We start from the raw sequence: 20,669 nt of genomic DNA on the forward strand, positions 1-20,669 counted from the left end.
GCACCAAGAATAAAAGCAGTCTCTGTAGAAACCTCCCCACAGTCTGAAAACATTAAGAAGAGGCTTCAGTCTGTGACAGTCCAGGTAGCAGTGAGTGATGGTCTCTCTGTGAGGGCAGGACGGACCCTCGGAGGACACGTGGGGTCTATCTTCCACACAAAGGCCTCAACGCCCAGGGCCCCGGGGAGGGTCCTCCACTGCAGGTCTCCTGACCTCTTGTTCAGTGGAGGTTTGTAGAAGAGCCTCCACACCGTGTCTCTCCTCTCGCTTAGTTTCTGTTTGTTCAGGGCCAGAGGGCAGAGTCTATACAAACCTTTCCCTTTTGGAAGTCTGCATGAGTCCTGGGTTCTGGTCCATCCTGGTCTGCTAAAATCCCAATGTCTTGAAAAGGGTCCCCTTCGTCAGGGGTCTCCTTCCTGTTTGAATACTCCTGCAGCATCTCATCATCAGATAGCCTTTGAATCCACTCGTTCAGGATGGTTCTGGTGTGGCGGGCCGACTTCAGGCCGAGCAGAGAGGCCACAGAGAGAGAGAGAGGGAGAGAGAGAGAGAGAGAGAGAGGGAGAGAGAGAGAGAGAGGGAGAGAGAGAGAGAGAGAGAGAGAGAGAGAGAGAGACGTTTTCACAGTTTCATGCTGTTCTTTACAAAGTTTATATTCATCAGACTTTATTGGACCCACAGCGGGGACAGTTACACAGAGGGGTGAAAAGTACTCAGGTCTGGTACTTGAGTAAAAGTAGAAGTACTCAGTAGCATAAAATGGAAATACTCAAGTAAAGTACAAGTACCTCAAAATTGTACTTAAGTACAGTACTTGAGTAAATGTACTTAGTTACTTTATACCGCTAGTGTTACAGTAAAGTCGGGCATTGGTTAAAAAAAGCATAAAACGAATAATCTATTAAATATAGGGAAGAAAAGCTCACATTAGTTAAAGCAACACATACCTCATTCACACCAACGGTGTTTCAGGGCTGGTTCGGAGCTGGAGCTTGAAAAGCACCGGGTTTTCCTGTTCACACCGCAGCGGAGCAGCTTCTTAGCCTCTTAGCTCCGGAATCCGGTTTGTTTCAAGCACCAAAAAATTGTCCGGCCAGAGCAAGAGCACCGCATACGTCACGCTTACGTCGAGGCGGGGGCAGGGGCGGGGTCAACTCCTGAACAACAACAAGAAGCCCGCGTTTTATCCAGTTTGTACAACGATGGAGAAACTTAACAAGCAGCAGTGGTCCACTGAAGGGACCAGCTACCTACTGGGGATCTGGTCTTCTGAAGAGGTACAGAGGAAGCTGGAGCACAATCGGCCATTGTTATTGTTGTCGGTGTCAGCTGTGAGGGGTTTCCGCACGGTTTGGCTTTATGAAGCAGGCACGCAAACGGTTACGTCATGACGCAAACGATGACGCAGCACCAGTCGGACTCTGGGCGGTGTGAAAAGAGCCGGAGCTAAACCGAAGAACCGGTTCTGAACCTGAAAAGCTCTAGCACGGAGCTTGAACCGGAGTTGCGTTGGTGTGAATGAGGTAATAGTGACATAGGTAAGATATTATATTGAATTACATGACATGCATTTTGATAAAACTCTCTCAGATCTTTTACTTGCGGGAACACACACTCATATTCAGTCCACACACACACACACACACACACACACACACACACACACACACACACACACACACACACACACACACACACACACACACACACACACACACACACACACACACACACACACACACACACACACACACACACACACACACACACACACACACACACACACACACACACACACACACACACACACACACACAAACACACACAATCCCGCAGACAAACACACACATTAATATTGGATTATTTCTCCTTTCCTAATAAACAAAAGCCCAGGAGTGATGTTCAAATAACTCTCTAACTCATCGTGTCCTGAAGCGACATTCTGAACTCTGAGTCTCAAAACTCTCAAAACTCACTTTCTCTCCATCAGCGAGTCTCTTTTGTCTCTGTCAAGTTCTGTGAGCTGCTAGCTTCTCCTTTTTTAAAACACTAAAGATGCCTGTGCGCGCACACACACACACACACACACACACACACACACACACACACACACACACACACACACACACACACACACACACACACACACACACACACACACACACACACACACACACACACACACACACACACACACACACACACACACACACACACACACACACACACACACACACACACACACACACACACACACACACACACACACACACACTCTCTTCACAGTGTGTCCTGAGGGACGCTGTCTGAGGTCTGAATCAAAGTCAAACCTTCTCAGAATATGAAGCAGCTTTCTCAGAAACACACTGCATTAATTCAGTATGTCTACATTTCCACACACACACTGACTGATGCTCCCTCCCTGCCTGTGTGTGTTTCTTCATGTGTCTTCCAGTGGTGTTACACAGTGGTTGAAGATGTACTCAGATCTTTTATTTACATATTTCAAGTATTAATACTACAAGTCTTCTTCTTCGAGTCCGTAGCAATCTCACATTTTGTTCTGCCAGTATCGGGCACAGGCCACAGCTGATGGCGTAGGTTCTGCCAGGTCTTCTGGACTGCACCTGGGGGCATCGGCACATTCCAGTAGGTGGGACTTTGTCTGCACTGATCCACAGCTGCATGTGTCTTCTGTGGTGCAGTTCCACACTTTCATCAGTGCCTTGCACCTCCCCTGTTCCACACGCAATCTACTAAGTGACTTCCAGGTTGTCCAGCCAAGGTCGTGGCCACGAGCGAGGCTTTCTGTTGGTGTGATTCCTCTGTCCAGCCATTCAAGAGCTCGTGTGTCATTTCTTTGCCATTCATCTTCCCAGATGTTGCTCCTTGCTGCTTGTTTGGTTGTCTGGAGGGACTGTCTGCACAAAACTGGCTCTGGGTCGGATCCTGTGTGGGGGTGCTACGTGGCCATGCAGGGGGTGTCTGATATCTGTCTCCTGTCATACTACAAGTAAAAGTCATGCATTCAAAGTAACTACTCTCTTACTCACTGCAAAAGTAAAAAGTGCTCACTATGTGGATTAATACATGTTATTGTTTGCCTCTTAAGTATCACATTTAGAATTAAAAGGACTTTCCATTTAAGTTTTTGTGTTTTTTTTCAGCCAAACTCTTCACTGAAATGACCTGGTTTATGGATTATCAGACATTGTATAAAAAAAGTTGTGTAGCTGGCACCTAGAAAAAGACACACAGGACAAATAAACTGGCTGGAAAAAGAGAGTAAACACATTGATCCGTGTCACTGTAACCTGGCAGCGCTCCATACCTGAGCCTGGGAGCAGAAGTAGAGAAAAGTATAAACATCCAGGTGAAAGCTGTACTGGATGGTCTCGTCTTATTGCACTAGGAAACTAAAACACCAGCGGGGTTACAACAAATATTTTACAAGAAAGAAAGAAAGTAACTGTGAGTAAATTTACTTTTCTTCTCTGGACATATGAGAGGATTTTGTGCATTGAGTTCAAATGAGAAGGGTAGGAGTATCTACAAAAATGAAAGCACTGTTATTTTTGTTATATTGAAAGAAGTCAATGTGTATGTCTTTCATTTAATCTTGAAACAATAAAGAATAAAGAGTTGAGAAGAAGTTAACAAAGGGAGGTGGGCAGGATCCTTAAACACAGGACCTTCACCCAGGGAACACCTGTGTTTGTGTCTAGATGGTGAACTCAATTTGTAAAAATATCCTCAGATGATTAGAGTTAGAAATTGCCCTCTAAAGGTTGAGGTTCGTAATTGACTTCCAATGGTTAAGGTTGAGTATTGACCTCCAGTGGTTAGGGTTAGGGTTTAGCCTTGACCAATAGATATGCTTACAGTAGTTATCAACCTCCAGTGGTTAACGTTAGGCATTGACCGCCAATTGTTGACGTTAGGCATTGACCTCCAGTGGTAAACGTTAGGCATAGACTTCTAGTGGTTAACGTTAGGCATTGACCTCCAGTGGCAAACGTTGGGCATTGACCTCCAGTGGCAAACGTTGGGCATTGACCTCCAGTGGTTAACGTTAGGCATTGACCTCCAGTGGTTAACGTTAGGCATTGACCTCCAGTGGTTAACGTTAGGCATTGATCTCCAGTGGTTAACGTTAGGCATTGACCTCCAGTGGTTAACGTTAGGCATTGACCTCCAGTGGTTAACGTTAGGCATTGACCTCCAGTGGTTAACGTTAGGCATTGATCTCCAGTGGTTAACGTTAGGCATAGACCTCCAATGGTTAACATTAGGCATAGACCTCCAGTGGTTAACGTTGGGCATTGACCTCCAGTGGTTAACGTTGGGCATTGACCTCCAGTGGTTAATGTTAGGCATAGACCTCCAGTGGTAAACGTTGGGCATTGACCTCCAGTGGTTAACGTTAGGCATTGACCTCCAGTGGTAAACGTTAGGCATAGACTTCTAGTGGTTAACGTTAGGCATTGACCTCCAGTGGTAAACGTTAGGCATTGACCTCCAGTGGTAAACGTTAGGCATAGACTTCTAGTGGTTAACGTTAGGCATTGACCTCCAGTGGTTAACGTTAGGCATTGACCTCCAGTGGTTAACGTTAGGCGTTGACCTCCAATGGTTAACGTTAGGCATTGACCACGTTAGGCGTTGACCCCCAGTGGTAAACATTAGGCGTTGACCTCCAGTGGTTATCGTTAGACGTTGACCTCCAGTGGTTAACGTTAAGCCTTGACCATGTTAGGCATTGACCTCCAGTGGTTAACGTTAGGCATTGACCGCCAGTGGTTAACGTTAGGCATTGACCTCCAGTGGTTAACGTTAGGCGTTGACCTCCAGTGGTTAACGTTAGGCGTTGACCGCCAATGGTTGACGTTAGGCATTGACCTCCAGTGGTTAACGTTAGGCGTTGACCTCCAGTGGTTAACGTTAGGCGTTGACCGCCAATGGTTGACGTTAGGCATTGACCACATTAGGCATTGACCTCCAGTGGTAAACGTTAGGCATTGACCTCCAGTGGTTAACGTTAGGCGTTGACCTCCAGTGGTTAACGTTAGGCGTTGACCGCCAATGGTTAACGTTAGGCATTGACCACATTAGGCATTGACCTCCAGTGGTTAACGTCAGGCGTTGACCTCCAATTGTTAACGTTAGGTATTGACTACGTTAGGCGTTGACCTCCAGTGGTTAACTTTAGGCAGTGACCTCCAGTGGTAAACGTTAGGCGTTGACCTCCAATGGTTAACGTTAGGCATATGCGTCCAGTGGTTGACATTAGGCTTTGACCTCCAGTGGTTAACGTTAGGCATTGATCTCCAGTAGTTAACGTTAGGCATAGACCTCCAGTGGTAAACGTTAGGCGTTAACCTCCAGTGGTAAACGTTAGGCATTGACCTCCAGTAGTTAACGTTAGGCATAGACCTCCAGTGGTTAACGTTAGGCGTTGACCTCCAGTGGTTAACGTTAGACGTTGACCTCCAATGGTTAACGTTAGGCATTGACCATGTTAGGCGTTGACCTCCAGTGGTTAACGTTAGACGTTGACCTCCAATGGTTAACGTTAGGCATTGACCATGTTAGGCATTGACCTTCAGTGGTTAACGTTAGGCGTTGACCTCCAATGGTTAACGTTAGGCATTGACCTCCAATGGTTAACGTTAGGCATAGGCGTCCAGTGGTTGACGTTAGGCTTTGACCTCCAGTGGTAAACGTTAGGCATAGAACTCCAGTGGTAAACGTTAGGCATTGACCTCCAGTATTTAACGTTAGGCATAGACCTCCAATGGTTAACGTTAGGCATAGACCTCCAGTGGTAAACGTTAGGCATTGACCTCCAGTGGTTAACGTTAGGCATTGACCTCCAGTGGTTAACGTTAGGCGTTGACATCCAGTGGTTAACGTTAGGCATTGACCATGTTAGGCATTGACCTCCAGTGGTTAACGTTAGGCGTTGACTTCCAGTGGTTAACGTTAGGCATTGACCTCCAGTGGTTAACATTAGGCGTTGACCTACAGTCGTTAACATTAGGCGTTGACCTCCAGTGGTTAACATTAGGCGTTGACCGCCAACGGTTGACGTTAGGCTCCACATTAGCCATTGACCTCCAGTGGTTAACATCAGGCATTGACCTCCAGTGGTAAACGTTAGGCATAGACTTCTAGTGGTTAACGTTAGGCATTGACCTCCAGTGGTTAACGTTAGGCGTTGATCTCCAATGTTTAACGTTAGGTATTGACTACGTTAGGTGTTGACCTCCAGTGGTTAACGTTAGGCATTGACCTCCAGTGGTAAACTTTAGGCATTGACCACGTTAGGCGTTGACCTCCAGTGGTTAACGTTAGGCGTTGACCACGTTAGGCGTTGACCTCCAGTGGTTAACGTTAGGCATTGACCTCCATTGGTTAACATTAGGCGTTGACCGCCAATGGTTGACGTTAGGCATTGACCTCCAATGGTTAACATTAGGCGTTGACCGCCAATGGTTGACGTTAGGCATTGACCACATTAGCCATTGACCTCCAGTGGTAAACGTTAGGCATAGACTTCTAGTGGTTAACGTTAGGCGTTGATCTCCAATGGTTAACATTAGGTATTGACTATGTTAGGCGTTGACCTCCAGTGGTTAACGTTAGGCATTGACCTCCAGTGGTTAACTTTAGGCATTGACCACGTTAGGCGTTGACCTCCAGTAGTTAACGTTAGGCGTTGACCACGTTAGGCGTTGACCTCCAGTGGTAAACGTTAGGCGTTGACCTCCAGTAGTTATCGTTAGGCATTGACCTCCAGTGGTTAACGTTAGTCATTGACCTCCAATGGTAAACGGTAACCCAATGACCTTAATTGTTTAAAAGTTGGATATTGACCTTTAATTGCCTGAGTTTTCACCTTGTTTTGCAAATTGAGGGTTTACCATTCAAACAGGACGTTGTTAGTGTGCCATGTAAATCCAGAAGTCAGAGATCATTTATATTTATAAGTAACTTCGTTATTCTTAACTCAAAACACAATCCTTTCCATAACCTAAACAAGTAGTAAACTAACCGAGCAGTTGCGTGTGAAGAGTTTTGAAAATACTGCATGACTTACACTACAAGCACAAATTGGTAAAGTGATCTGGACACAAGAAATACGGAATATATTTTTAAAGATATCTCACAAATCGTTGATTGAGAATACGTTGCCCCCCGCCATATAGCTTGTTCTCATACTCTACTAACATGTTTTCTTTTAAATCTTTCTCAACTCCTTTCTCCTCCTGCCTTCCCTCAGCAGGACGATGTTACGAATGCGCTATCGCTCCAGGACAATCTGTCTTTCCTTGGCCTTCTTCACCGTTTTCTTCCACCTCCTGCTGGTGCTTGTCTCTCTTCCCATTAACCAGCAGTCCTGTGACCCCCCGCTGACCCCCAGGACCAACATCCTGAGAGAGCTGGCCCACAAACACCAGTCCTCAGTGGGGAGCGAGGGTCCAGCTGAGGCCTCCACTGGGAGACAGGCGTCCAGTAAGGATGCCAGGAAGGATGCCAGTAAGGATGCCAGTAAGGATGCCAGTTTTCAAATTCAAAGGTTTTACTGTCATATGCACTAGGCTACAGTGTCGAAATGGCAATGAAAATCTAGTAAGGATGCCAGTAAGGATGCCAGTAAGGATGCTAGTAAGGATACCAGTAAGGATACCAGTAAGGATACTAGTAAGGATGCCAGTAAGGATGCCAGTAAGGATGCCAGTAAGGATGCCAGTAAGGATGCCAAAGTATTTTATGACCTTGGGGGAATTCAAATCCATCTTAAAGGACAGAGAACATTGGTCGATGTGATTGCTTTTTAATGTTTTATGATATTCGTCTGCCTGTATTGTTTTTTGTTCATTTGTTGTAACTAGTTGAAGAATATATTTTAATCTCAAAGAGACCTGTTTAAATAAAGGATATATATAAAGGTTGTGAGCTAACACTCTGACGGGGTTGTATCTTTGAAAGGAGGTGGATTTGTCCCGATGGACGTGTCCTCGGTCACTGAGCGATCTCTGGAGTCTGATCAGAGGAAGATGGAGGCTCTTTTTGATCATCCTCTCTACAACATGCCCGGCCCCCCCGTCCCCGAGGAGGACCGGCTGCTGAAAGTCAAACCAAGAGTCCATTCCAGTGACAAGAGCTCCCAGATGTGGTCAGTCGTCTCTACTTTGACAACTCTACTATCACTTTGTAACTCGCCTATTTTGCTGAGTTTATGTTCAATTAGTTCAAAATTATAATTTTGGAAATGACGTTATCATTTGAGCATAATACAGCAGAAAGACTGCACTTTAATATTTGTTTCTTAATCGCAATAATGTGTTATCGAAGAAGTTATCACACATTATTCTTATATATCGTGCAGCCATTCTCTAGTACCACAAAGTTATCAGACTTCCCTCCCGGTTGTGTTTCAGGGTGAGTGCGAGCGAGGAGGATATCGAGGACGTCCGGTGGAACAGCAGCAGTGACTCTCACCCCCCCTGGCTGCGCTTCCATCTTGGTATTTCCCGCTGGCAGCTGTTCGCTCACCGGGAACAGAACATGGCGACGCTGACTCAGCAGATCGCCACGCAGAAAGTCGTCAGCGCAGGTGAGACACGAAACAAAATAGCTGTGCTTTATAACACCTATAAGCAATTTTTGGAGAATTTTTACTTTTTCTCAGGAATTTGGACTTTGTTTCCGAATTTTAACGTTTCCTCCGATTTTTTTATTTTTCCAGATTTCGGACTAAATTTTGAATTTTCCTTAGAATTTCTTTTTTGTTGAATTTTTACGTTTCTCCGGAATTTTTAACTATTTTTCCGAATCTTGACTTTTCCTTAAAAATTATATTATTTTCTCAGATTTCTGAATGAAACATCTGGAAACCACATTAGCGCTTAAATCTATGAAACAGCCTACGGAGGAGGTGAGAACCAATGTTGGGATTTGAATTTGAATTTAGGTGAATAGTATGTCATAATATCCAAGTTCAAGTATACATGAACAGCTTTCTGGAATAGGCTAGTGTTTAAGGATAAAAAGAACAAAAGAAAAAAATTCCAAATCAGCCTACGGAAGAGGACGAGGCTCACCTTAGAACAACATTTGGGATGTGACCAAAAGTTTTAAAATGTTTTGGAATTTGACTTTAATCTTAGAATTTTTAAGAATTTCCAGGTTTTTCTTTATTTCATACAAAATACATTTACAGATAATTTTTCGGACTCTTTTTCTCAATATTCTGCATTTTTTTTAAAGAATTCTGCCTTTTTTTCACACCAATCTGAGAAGGGCGGCAGGATGCTCATCGACGGCGAGACCTCTATTGACGGCCGAAATCGGCTTGGTGTGTCCGGGCCTTAAGGCTGGCCAGACGCTCTGTACCTCTATTACATTACATCACATCACATGTTACTTGTTAGACACTTTTATCCAAAGCGACTAACATGCTCAATACTGTGGACAATCCCCACAGGAGCAATTTGGGGTGAAGTGTCTCAGGGACACAACGACATGCTGACTGCAGTGGGGTTTGAACCTGTCTGTACCATCTGTACTTCTGTATCGTGTTGACCGGCCTTCCAACTCACGCCATCTTTACCATTTCACCCACACGCATCTTTCGCCATCTTGCCTCCCACAACAATTCACTTTGCCATGCTGGGAGATGAACCACCAACCCTCTGGTCGTTAGGCATCCATTTACCCCTTGAGCCAAACACACCAGTCACATTTGACAAGATTTCTGACCTTTTTCAGAATGTTTATTCTGAGACTTTTAACTGTTCCTCCAAAAAAAATGTGTTTACAGATTTCTGACTGAATTTTGACTTTTTCTTAGAATTTCTATTTCTTTTAACTTTTTCTTTTAACTTTTTTCCGGAATTTTGACTCTTTTTCCGAATTATGACTATTCCTCAAAAATTATATAATTTTCTCAGATTTCTGACTTGAATGTTGAATCTCGATCTGTTTACCAGAGATGTGAAGTTTTGGGATATTTGTTAAACACCATGAAAATAATACTAAATGTCTTAAGGACTAAAAAAATCGATTAAGACCGAAACAAACGACCAGTCAACTAAACGATTAATAGAAGACAGCCCTTAAACAAACAGGTTGAAACAGAGATGAAGAAATACTGAAATTATATCTCGTTCTAAAAGATAAAGGGATATCATGTACAGGAAAAACTTTGAGGATAAATCCTGTGACGCACGCTTGTGACGATGCTCTATATCACATGAGAGATGCTGGGAGCACTGATGGGAATGAATGTATGTAACACAATGTCACGCTAAATATAGCAGGAGACGTGGTGTGTGTGTGTGTGTGTGTGTGTGTGTGTGTGTGTGTGTGTGTGTGTGTGTGTGTGTGTGTGTGTGTGTGTGTGTATATGTGTGTGTGAGTGTATGTGTGTGTGTGTGTGTGTGTGTGTGTGTATGTGTGCGTGTGTGTGTGTGTGTGTGTGTGTGTGTGTGTGTGTGTGTGTGTGTGTGTGTGTGTGTGTGTGTGTGTGTGTGTGTGTGTGTAAGAGATGTGACACACTTGAGGCCTGTTATATGTCGGAGATGACGCACATGTTTTTGAGTGTGTCCATTAATAGCCAATGTGTTTGGTCACAGCATGTCATATGTGTGCGTGTGTGTGTATTTGTGTGTGTGTGTGTGTGTGTGTGTGTGTGTGTGTGTGTGCGTGTGTGTGTGAGTGTGTGTGTGTTCACTGTTGCCATGGAAACATTATCTGTGCTGGTTTTCAGTGCAGAAGTCCGGGGGGGACGCAGTTGAAGCTGGTGATGACATTCACAAACTACGGACAGGCGCTGCTGAAGCCCATGAAGTGAGTCGGAAAAACAACAGCTGAGAATCATCTGTGGAAATAAACACAAGAAACACAAGGGGAAACATATTTAGTTATTTATGTAAATACTTTTACAGAAATTATTCAGCAATTATTAGGATGATTCAATAATCTTTTAGGTAATTATTCTAAATGAGTTGTTATCCTCTCTAATCTGGAGAGGTGCTGCTTATTATATATCAAAGTGAATATATTGACTGACAAAACAAGATATTTAAAAGACAACTCTTACTAACTGGAGTGGTCGTAAAAAATAATTTTTTTCTCAAATTTGTTCTCATATTTTCTAGACAAACCCATGAATCGAGGATAAATGTGTTGATTAATCAACAATGAAATAAACTGCTCGTTGCAGCTGGGCTGGGCACGATGAAGAAAAATATAATATGATATTTTGGACCAAATATATTAAAGGTCCCACGTCCTGGCCATTTCCACTGATCATAGTTCCATTGTTGAGGTCTACTAGAATAGATTCACATTGTTCAATGTTCCAAACTCACATTGGTTTCTCTACAGCATCTCTGTATAGTATGTGTATTCACTCTCTGTCCTACACGGCTTGTTGGAGCTCCTGCCCCCCCCCTCCCTGTGAGCCCACTGTGCTCTGATTGGTCAGCTCGCCCACTCTGTTCTGATGAGTCCACCACCGTTACAGCGGAACATCAGTGATCATGTGTTACAATGACAAAGACAAACAGATGAGAATGCTGCGTGGGGTCTGGGTGCCGTGTTGGCGGGACGTTGCGGGGCTCGCTGCTGGAGCGGACAGTGTGAGCTGGCTTACTGGTGTTGTTCCCTGGTTGCTGCGTGGGGTCTGCGGGACGGCGGGACACGGCGAGGCCCGAGCTCGGACGGAGCACACACACACACCCGCAGCCTGGCTGCCTTGGCCGGGCCTCGCCGTGTCCCGCTGTCTCAGGCTGAGTCCAGGCTGAGAAATCCGCTGAGTTGCAGCTGAGAAAAATAAGGCTGGCTGAGTGTGTGTGTGTGAGGAGGTCCGCGGATTGGTCCATTTGGATTGTCGTTACGTCACTTGGTTCCCGGAAGAAAAAAAGGGAAAAAGAAAATGTCCAAGGAGGGCTGCACAGACAGGTCTTCTCTGTGTTAGAGTTTTACTCCTACAGGGTGTACTTTTAGGGTTTGTGACTGCAGACCGTTTACATGCAGAAACAGCTACATAACACACAAGGGTAATAACCAGAAAAGCATGACACGGGACCTTTAATATTGATCTTGCAACATTGTCATTTGCAATATTGACGCTTTTACAAAAAACAAATCCCATGAGAATTTGATAAATAGTCATCAGTAATGTGGATTTAATGAATAAATAAGTAAAGGCAAATAAGGGAAAGGTCTTGTAGTTCAGAAACTGACATCTCTTTACTGTAACTCAGCTTTTAAAGGTCCCATGTCATGCTTTCTGATTATTACCCTTGTGTGTTGTCCCCGTTTGCTGCATGTAAACAGTGTGCAGAGTCACTGTGGACTGGCGGCTTCGGGCCTTGTAATATTACACATGTGGTTTAGTTTGAAAGTGTTCCCCCTCCCGTTTTGTCTGTGGCTGGTGATTGTGTTCACCTGGTGCCCTGTGTTTTCTCCTCCCCCCCCCCACCTGTGTCTTATTGGCCTGATTAGTGTGTGTGTGTTTAGACTCTGTTTTCCCTGTCAGTGGACAGGTAGTGTGTGTGAGATCCTTGTGGCTGGTGACTGTGTTCACGGGTAACAGTCATATTGAGGCTGTAAATCATGTGCCCATGATTTAATAAATGCCCGGTTGTATTTGGACGTTCTGCCTCCTTGCTTAGTCGGGCCGCTCAACGCTCAGCTTCACATCACAAACCCTCAGAGTACACCCTGTAGGAGTAAAACTCTAACACAGAGAAGACCTGTCTGTGCTGCCCCAGAACGCCTCCTTGGACATTTCTCTTTTTCCATTTTTTTACTTCCTGAGTATAGTGACGTAACCATACACACACACACACACACACACACACACACACACACACACACACACACACACACACACACACACACACACACACACACACACACACACACTCAGCCTTATCTTTTCTCAGCTGCGGCTCCGTGGATCTCCGCACAGAGTTCGCCACACACTCACGTGTGTGTGCTCAGGCTGAGTTCAGGCTGAGTCCCACGGTGTCTCGTTGTCTCGCAGACCCCACGCAGCAACCAGGAAACGACAGCAGTAATCCAGCTCACACTGTCCGCTCCTCGAGTCTCAAAGGGCGGAGCAGCGAGCCCCCCAACGTCCCGCCAACACGGCACCCAGACCCCACGCAGCATTCTCATCTGTTTGTCTTACTGGTGTCATCTTCTGGTTGCTAACACCATTGTAACACATAATCACTGATGATCAGCTGTAACGGTGGTGGACTCATCAGAACAGAGTGGGTGAGCCGACCAATCAGAGCACAGTGGGCTCACAGGGGGGGGGGGGGGGCAGGAGCTCCAACAAGCCGTGTAGGACAGAGTGAACACACAGACTATACAGAGATGCTGGATGAGAAACCAATGTGAGTTTGGAACATTGAACAATGTGAATCTATTCTAGTAGACCTCAACAATGGAGTTATGATCAGTAGAGAGGACCATGAGACATGGGACCTTTAAAACCAGGAAAGGACACATATATTATATTATGATATCTGAAATCTAAGACGATGTCTAGTCTCATTTCATAATATTTGACATGTCAATATGTCCCCAGCTCTATTCAAAGCTTCAAGCAGGAAAAGGAGGTTTAACTTGATCTCAAAATGCATTAAAGTCATGTTGAATGTGTCTGACAGGCAGGAGAGAGATGAGGAAACCAACTACAACCTGTACTACTTCTCAGACTTTGAGAGACACAACGCAGAGATCGCAGCGTTTCACCTGGACAGGTAAACACGCTCTCAGCTCTGCGTCAGAGCGTCTCTTTGTCAACTTCTTTTTATAGACAGTCATCTTTTGTTTTCATCTTGTCAATGTGTGTCGGTCTTCATTGTCTGTATGGTGACATTTCATAGGTAGGGATCCAGGTGGTTCCCTGACACCTTTGGCCTTTTCCTTGATTCCTCCTCCTCTCCTCTCTTCCTCTTTTCACTGTATTTAACAAACAAATAACCCCCCCCCCTCCTCCCCCTCAGGGTGCTGGGCTTCAGGAGAATCCCCCCTGTTGTTGGGAGGCTGGTGGATGTTGTGGAGGAAATTAAGGATGTGACGACAGACCGTAGACTGGCTCGGACCTTCTTCACCTCCCCAGGTACCGCTCACTCTCCCCCCCACTGATCCACTGACCCTCCAGTGACCCTCTGACCCTCCACTGACCCTCCACTGACCCTCCAGTGACCCTCTGATCCTCCTCTGATCCTCCACTGATCATCACGTCTCAGTGCAGTGTGAGATACACCAGAAATGTTGAGCTGACATCGCTCACTTTTTAGCAGAAATAGTTTTCTTTGACCTCCCTTTCTTTCTACTTTCTTATTTCAAGTGTTCCCCGCTAAACGAACCCCCCTTTGGAGAATTCTAATCTGACCCCACGGTACCTTTTAGTGTTCGCTGAAACTATTCCTCTGTATCAAATCAGTCAAAGTCAAAGTCAACTTTATTGTCAATCTCAAAAGATGTTTGTACACACAGAAAGATCTAAATACTGTTTCCCACAGTCCTGAGGAATAAAGAAACACACATTCAAATGTAAGAACACTCAATAATTACAAAAAAACACAAAATAACCGTTTACTTCAAGAGTTTACTTAAATGCACATTAGTTAAGTTGACCTTGTCTTTCTAGGACTTGTTTGGTGTCCTCCATGAACCAGGGTCTTGAAACCAGAACTAATTCCTGTCCCCCATGGTACCTGTTAGTAGTTAGTGTAGATCAGGCTGTCACAGGCTTCTCCAACAGAGCAACACAATAAAGTAGAATATAAATAGTGCAAGGAGAGTCTATATACAAGTACCGTAATTTTCGGACTATAAGCCGCGCCTTTTTCCCTATTTTTCGACGCTGTGGTTTATATAACGGTGCGGCTAATCTATGGATTTGTACAGCTAACGGCCAACACCTTTAACTCTATGGGCTCTATGGCCGGTCCGCGGACCCCCACCTTTAAGCGGCGGGTTCCAGCAGGAAAAGCTGGAGGCCGGAAAAGAGTGAGACAGGTAGCGCGCAAAAGTACAAGTGGAACCGAGAGTGGTATGTCGCTGCTGCGGTTTATATTCAGGTGCGGCTTATAGTCCGAAAATTACAGTAATTGGAATATATTTAAGTTGCAAACAGATGAATGTTATGGATGTTCTTTAAATAGTTTGGGTGTTTAGCAGTTATGGCCTGAGGGATGAGTCTGGTGGTCTGCTGGCACATCAACATAAAAACCATTAATCATCACCGAAGGTTATTGAACAGTGCTACGTTCCCTCCTAAACTAGGGGTACCAAGGGAAGTTACAACATATAAAAATAACCGGGAGAAAAATAGAGGAAAGTGATTTGTGAAAGTTAATGTTTTAATTAATCAAAAATAAAGACAATTAGCAAAACAAACTTAAGACAAACTGTAAGAACAACTCTCTCCTAAAAGAAAGTGATTAAAGCCCTCAACACACAAAGATGAACTGGAGCACATCTCCATGTTTTCAATGTCTCAGGATACTGGTGTACATGAACTGCAGTGAATGATCCAGGGTCACCCATTCATCTCCTCTGGTGGGAGCATGATAGGTGTTACAAAGATGACTAAACCACTCAAAAGTCAATGAAAGTGGTGATTAGCGAGTTTATCACCACCTTGCAGGGGACGGAGGTTGAATCTGTGTTGCAGTATAAGTATCTTGGAATTATAATTGACAATTCGCTCTCTTTTAAACCACACATTGTGGAACTCTTGAAAAAATTAAGAATAAAATTAGGTTTTTTCTTTAGAAACAAGTCTTGTTTTTCCTATGAGGCCAAAAAGAGACTAGTGTCTGCAACCTTTCTGTCTGTGCTGGATTATGGAGATGTGGTTTATATGAATGCATCTTCTCAGTGCCTTCACTCGCTGGACACCGTCTACCACGGTGCACTGATATTCATCACAAACCTCAGATCCTTGACGCACCACTGCAATCTATACACTCGTGTTGGATGGTCTTCCCTGACCACGCGTAGACTGAAACATTGGCACATCCTTATATATAAGGCTATTCTTGGTGCTCTTCCCCCTTATCTAAGTATGTACATAAATAAAAAATGCACTGGATCCTATCGGCTTCGCTCAGAGAACTTTTTCCTTTTAACTGTACCAAAGGTCCGCACTGAACTTGGGAAAAGGGCGTTCAGTTACGCTGCCCCTCAAGCTTGGAACCTGCTTCAAACTGAGCTGAAACTCAGAGAGCTGGTCTCATTAGAAACACTCAAAGCAACTTTAACTGACCTCGAAGCAGGCCGCTGTGTCTGTAAATGCTTTGGCTAAACTTGGTGTATGACTGTGCTGTGATTGTGTGTTTTGTAATTGTTTGTAACTGTAAAACTGTCTGAAACTGTGCTGTTACCATTCTTGGGCCAGGACTCTCTTGAAAAAGAGATTTTTAATCTCAATGAGACCTATCCTGGTTAAATAAAGGTTAAATAAAAAGAAAAAAAAAAAAATATATATATATATATTCAGGTGCTACTGTGGAGCATATCATAAGGCCTTAAAGCAATCACATGTAAAACACAACACAGAATGATGAAAGTAGTGAATCGGTCGGATTTGACCCGAACACAGGAGGGTTAAAGAAGCCTTTTTCTGTCCAATAACGATAACTCTTAGCTTCCCACTGATATCAGGACAGCGGAGAGTTTACACATCTTGAAAAAAAACCTGTTTCGCTTGTTCATTGATCACGTAAGAGTTCACCTGATGCAGAAGCACTGGCAATGGTCTTGTTTGTTGAAGTAAATATATCAGCTGTTCTTGTTGTTGTCCTGAGTTTGAATCTTTAGGGTTTATTGTTTGTTTAGAAGAATCAGAATCAGGTTTATCACCAGGTAGGTTGACACGTACGAGGAATTTGACTTGATGCCGTGGTGTATAATTAAGACAAAAATTAAAAACACAGGTAGAGAACTGTTTTTAGAAAATGTTAATAACATAACAAAAAATATTACAAAAATAGCAAAATAAAATATAGCAGTATTTACATTGAAATAGAATAAAATATAAAATATGTGCAGTAAAAGAACAGATATTGTCAACATTGTTTGCATTAATGTAATGCATAGAGTCTGCTTTGGGCCTGAGGTAAATTACAGTTTAAGTAAATATAACAGCTGTTGTTGCTGTTGTCCTGAGTTTCAGTCTTTATGGTGTATTGCACTTATTGTACGTCGCTTTGGATAAAAGGGTCAGCTAAATGCATGGTTCCAACACACACACACACACACACACACACACACACACACACACACACACACACACACACACACACACACACACACACACACACACACACACACACACACACACACACACACACACACACACACACACACACACACACACACACACACACACAGCAGCAGCCCACTCTCTCCTCCCATTGGCTCCCACATAACTGGACCCCTGGCTAAATGTAATGTAAAGTATGTCTTTGAATGCTCTTCTTATTCTCTCTCCTTCTCTCCATACCTGTGTTCCCCTGTGGCGCCCCCCAGTGGGCAGTGTGTGTTTCTACGGCCATTGTTCGTACTACTGCTCCACGGAGCACGCAGTGTGTGGTCGGCCCCGCCTGATGGAGGCCTCTCTGGGGGTCATGCTGCCCGACCTCTCCCTGGCCCCCCGCCGCACCTGGAGGTCCCCCTGGAGACGCTCCTACAGCCGCAGCAAGAGGGCCAAGTAATCATTATAATAATAATAATAATTCATTACATTTCCTTTGTAGGTCCTTTCTGTCTCTTTGGGGTCATTTTCAGTACTTTTTTAGCCATCTGGAGTCCCTTAAGATTCATGATTCAAGGCTTTATTGTCCTGTGCACATGGCAAAAGTACACACATCCTTTACTCAAGCAGAAGTACAGATACCTTGGTTGGTGATTGGCTAATGGTTACACAAGACAAAACATCGTTATGACATCACAAAGTGGCCAACATTTGAAAAAATAGAAATAGTGCAAGAAGAGTCTACAAGTAAATGGAATATGATATGTTAGATAATTAATTAGCAAACAGATGAATGCTTTTGTTAATGTCCTTTTGCAGCAACATATCTCCTCCCCTAAACCTTAAAGCCCAAATATGAGACCAAAGAAGGATTTAAAATGGATCAAAATAAGATGTCATTCTGGCATCTGAATATTGTGTGTTGCAGAAAATGAGAATTGGCAAAGTAAGGGTTTATTTTTCAGTTAAATGAAATGGAAAACACTTTGACTGGCGAGATTAAGGCCTTTTTTCATGCATTAAAGTGGTACACTGAATGTAGTGTTGAGTTAATTGATGTGTGTTCAGGTGGGAGACAGACCCAGATTACTGCTCCTCAGTGAAAAAGACCCCTCCATATAACAAAGGCACGCGGCTGCTGGACTTCATGGATTTGGTGATTCTGGACTTCCTGATGAGTACGTAGCAATCAGAGCATTTTAAACGCCTTATTGGTGTTGGCTTCATATTAAATCACATATTAAATTCTATGGCCAAAACCTTTAAAATATGAAAAATGTTAAAAAGTATGTTTGTGCCTCAGAAAATACTCAAACTACGCTTTGACCTCTAAGAGTTTTTACCCAGGAAGTTTAGGAAACACTTTTGAGGAGTTCCTGCACTGCTCTGATTTCAATTTAACTGGATTTTCCTGTGGTTTTACCGACTCTTACCAACTCTCACCGGCTCTTACTGACTCTTACCGGCTCATACGGGATAAATAAACTCGTAAATCGAATATTAGCAGTTTGAAAACCACGTGACGTTCCCTTACTTCTGGAGTTAACTGACAGTTACCATGGCAACGATCCGTCTCCATGGCTACTCCCTGACGGCAGACGACAGGTACGAAAGTCTGAAGATAGTTTGTTGTCCTCCTCCTGTTAGCTAGAGAGCTGATTTAAAGTACTTTTTTTAACTTTAGAAACGCCACTAAGTGTTTTCTTACCACCGTGGAGACGTTACCTGGAGTTCAGCCGTGTTTAAACAGCAGGTGAGAAACAGAGAGAGAGAGTAACGGCTCTGATTCACGCTGCTAGGAGAGCTAGCTGGCGTTAGCTACCACAAAGTGTTAGCTAACTTTATTTATTCATTTGAAATACAATGTAGTTGAAGTGGAATATTTAAATGAGACGTCCTCATTTTGCTATGAAATGTATTTAAAGTTCTTGAAGTAAATGTAGTTGTAAAAGTATTGGCTGTACAGTAATATGTAGTGAAAGTACTTAAGGTATAGTATTCATTGTTTGGTCAAATATCGTAAAAGCACTTGAAGTGTATTGGCTGTACAGTAATATGTAGTGAAAGTACTTAAGGTATAGTATTCATTGTTTGGTAAAATATAGTAAAAGCACTTGAACTAAAAGTATTGGCTCTACAGTAATATGTAGTGAAAGTACTTGAGGTATAGTATTCACTGTGTAGTCAAATATAGTCAAAGTACTACAGTCAAAGTAGTCTTTGTGCAGTGAAAAAGGCACCAATGTGTTTATATGTTCAGCATTTATAAGAGATAGATAGACTTGATTTATCCCAAGGGTTTGTTAAAGCAGCATTTTGATAGAATGCTTTTTTAGACCACAAATCATTTATCATTGGGTTTTGATGCTATTTAATTTAGTAATTGTTGGTTACAGTAAAGAACTTGTTCTGTAGACAAAGCTAACTTAATGTACATCTGTATCTCTATGTCTATGTGCTTTGTGGCTTGTTCACACGACACAGGATAGTTCCTACATGCCAATGATTCACGCTTCATGTATTTCTCTTTTTGATTTGTCTTTCAGATATACCAGAGTAAATGTAGACCTCCAACACACAGTTTGTATTAGCTAACCTCCTGATGGTGTTCACAGAGAGGTGAGCAGCATGTTAGCTAACTCAGAGAAGAGATCCCCGGATGGAGCCTCTCAAAGCAAACACATCTCCAGGTCTGGATCCAGGGTGAAGAAGGGGACTCTTCTTCCTCCTCTCTCCCCTGAACCCCCTCCTCTCTCAGTGCCCAGGCCTCTCTTCAGCCTCCCCCCTCTCCCCTCTGACAGACCTCTCTCTGTGGTGGATCTCCCCCGCCTCATCGCACAGGTCGGACCTCAGAGAGCCAGAGGGGACACAAAGTGGAGCGAAGGACCCCGAATGATGGCCTCGGCGCTGGGGGCCGACATCCCCATCAGAGCTCCTGATGAGAGCACAGCACACAGGTACTGAGACTTGAATTCATTCTTATATTAAAAACATATTGGGTATGAGTGTCTTCACTTCAAATCTGTGAGAGGCAAGTCCAAATAATAATTCTGCTGATCTGAACTTTGAGTCTGATTTGAAGTTTTCTCAGAATCAGGTTTATAGCCAGGAACATATAAGTGATTATGTAGGATAACGATAACGAATAGAAAGGTTATAAAAAGCAAATGTTTTATAAACAATTTCACATTAAACAAAAGAAGAAACATAAAAGAAAGTAGTACAGTGAATATATGACAACGTACAGTATCATTTATTTGAAAGTGGAGGGCTGTGAAGAAGCAATACTCAAAATGATCACCAAATACTTTTCTCACTTTCCTCCCAGAGCTTTGACAGATTCCTTATTTATCTAATGTTAAATATGTTGCTG

The 20,669-nt window shown here is 43.6% G+C and overlaps 2 protein-coding genes across 2 annotated transcripts in view; both read left to right on the plus strand.

Moving 5' to 3' along the window:
* The first annotated feature begins 2,899 nt into the window (after positions 1-2,899).
* Positions 2,900-20,669, plus strand: part of LOC307032247 (extracellular serine/threonine protein kinase FAM20C-like) — a 72,329-nt gene continuing 54,559 nt past the window's right edge. The window contains 10 exon segments of the mRNA XM_079670103.1: positions 2,900-3,033; positions 7,283-7,551; positions 7,993-8,179; positions 8,445-8,620; positions 10,775-10,785; positions 10,787-10,854; positions 13,695-13,787; positions 14,034-14,149; positions 17,572-17,752; positions 18,365-18,474. Coding sequence (XP_079526229.1) covers positions 3,023-3,033; positions 7,283-7,551; positions 7,993-8,179; positions 8,445-8,620; positions 10,775-10,785; positions 10,787-10,854; positions 13,695-13,787; positions 14,034-14,149; positions 17,572-17,752; positions 18,365-18,474 — 1,222 coding nt within the window. The 5' untranslated portion in view covers positions 2,900-3,022.
* Positions 18,889-20,669, plus strand: part of LOC307044790 (dynein heavy chain domain-containing protein 1-like) — a 48,381-nt gene continuing 46,600 nt past the window's right edge. Inside the window, exons 1-2 of the mRNA XM_079690171.1 lie at positions 18,889-19,049; positions 19,843-20,253. Coding sequence (XP_079546297.1) covers positions 19,925-20,253 — 329 coding nt within the window. The 5' untranslated portion in view covers positions 18,889-19,049; positions 19,843-19,924. The remainder of the gene's footprint in view (positions 19,050-19,842; positions 20,254-20,669) is intronic.

Source organism: Notothenia rossii (genome assembly GCF_949606895.1).
Source record: "Notothenia rossii genome assembly, chromosome: 1".
Classification (NCBI taxonomy): Eukaryota; Metazoa; Chordata; class Actinopteri; order Perciformes; family Nototheniidae; genus Notothenia; species Notothenia rossii.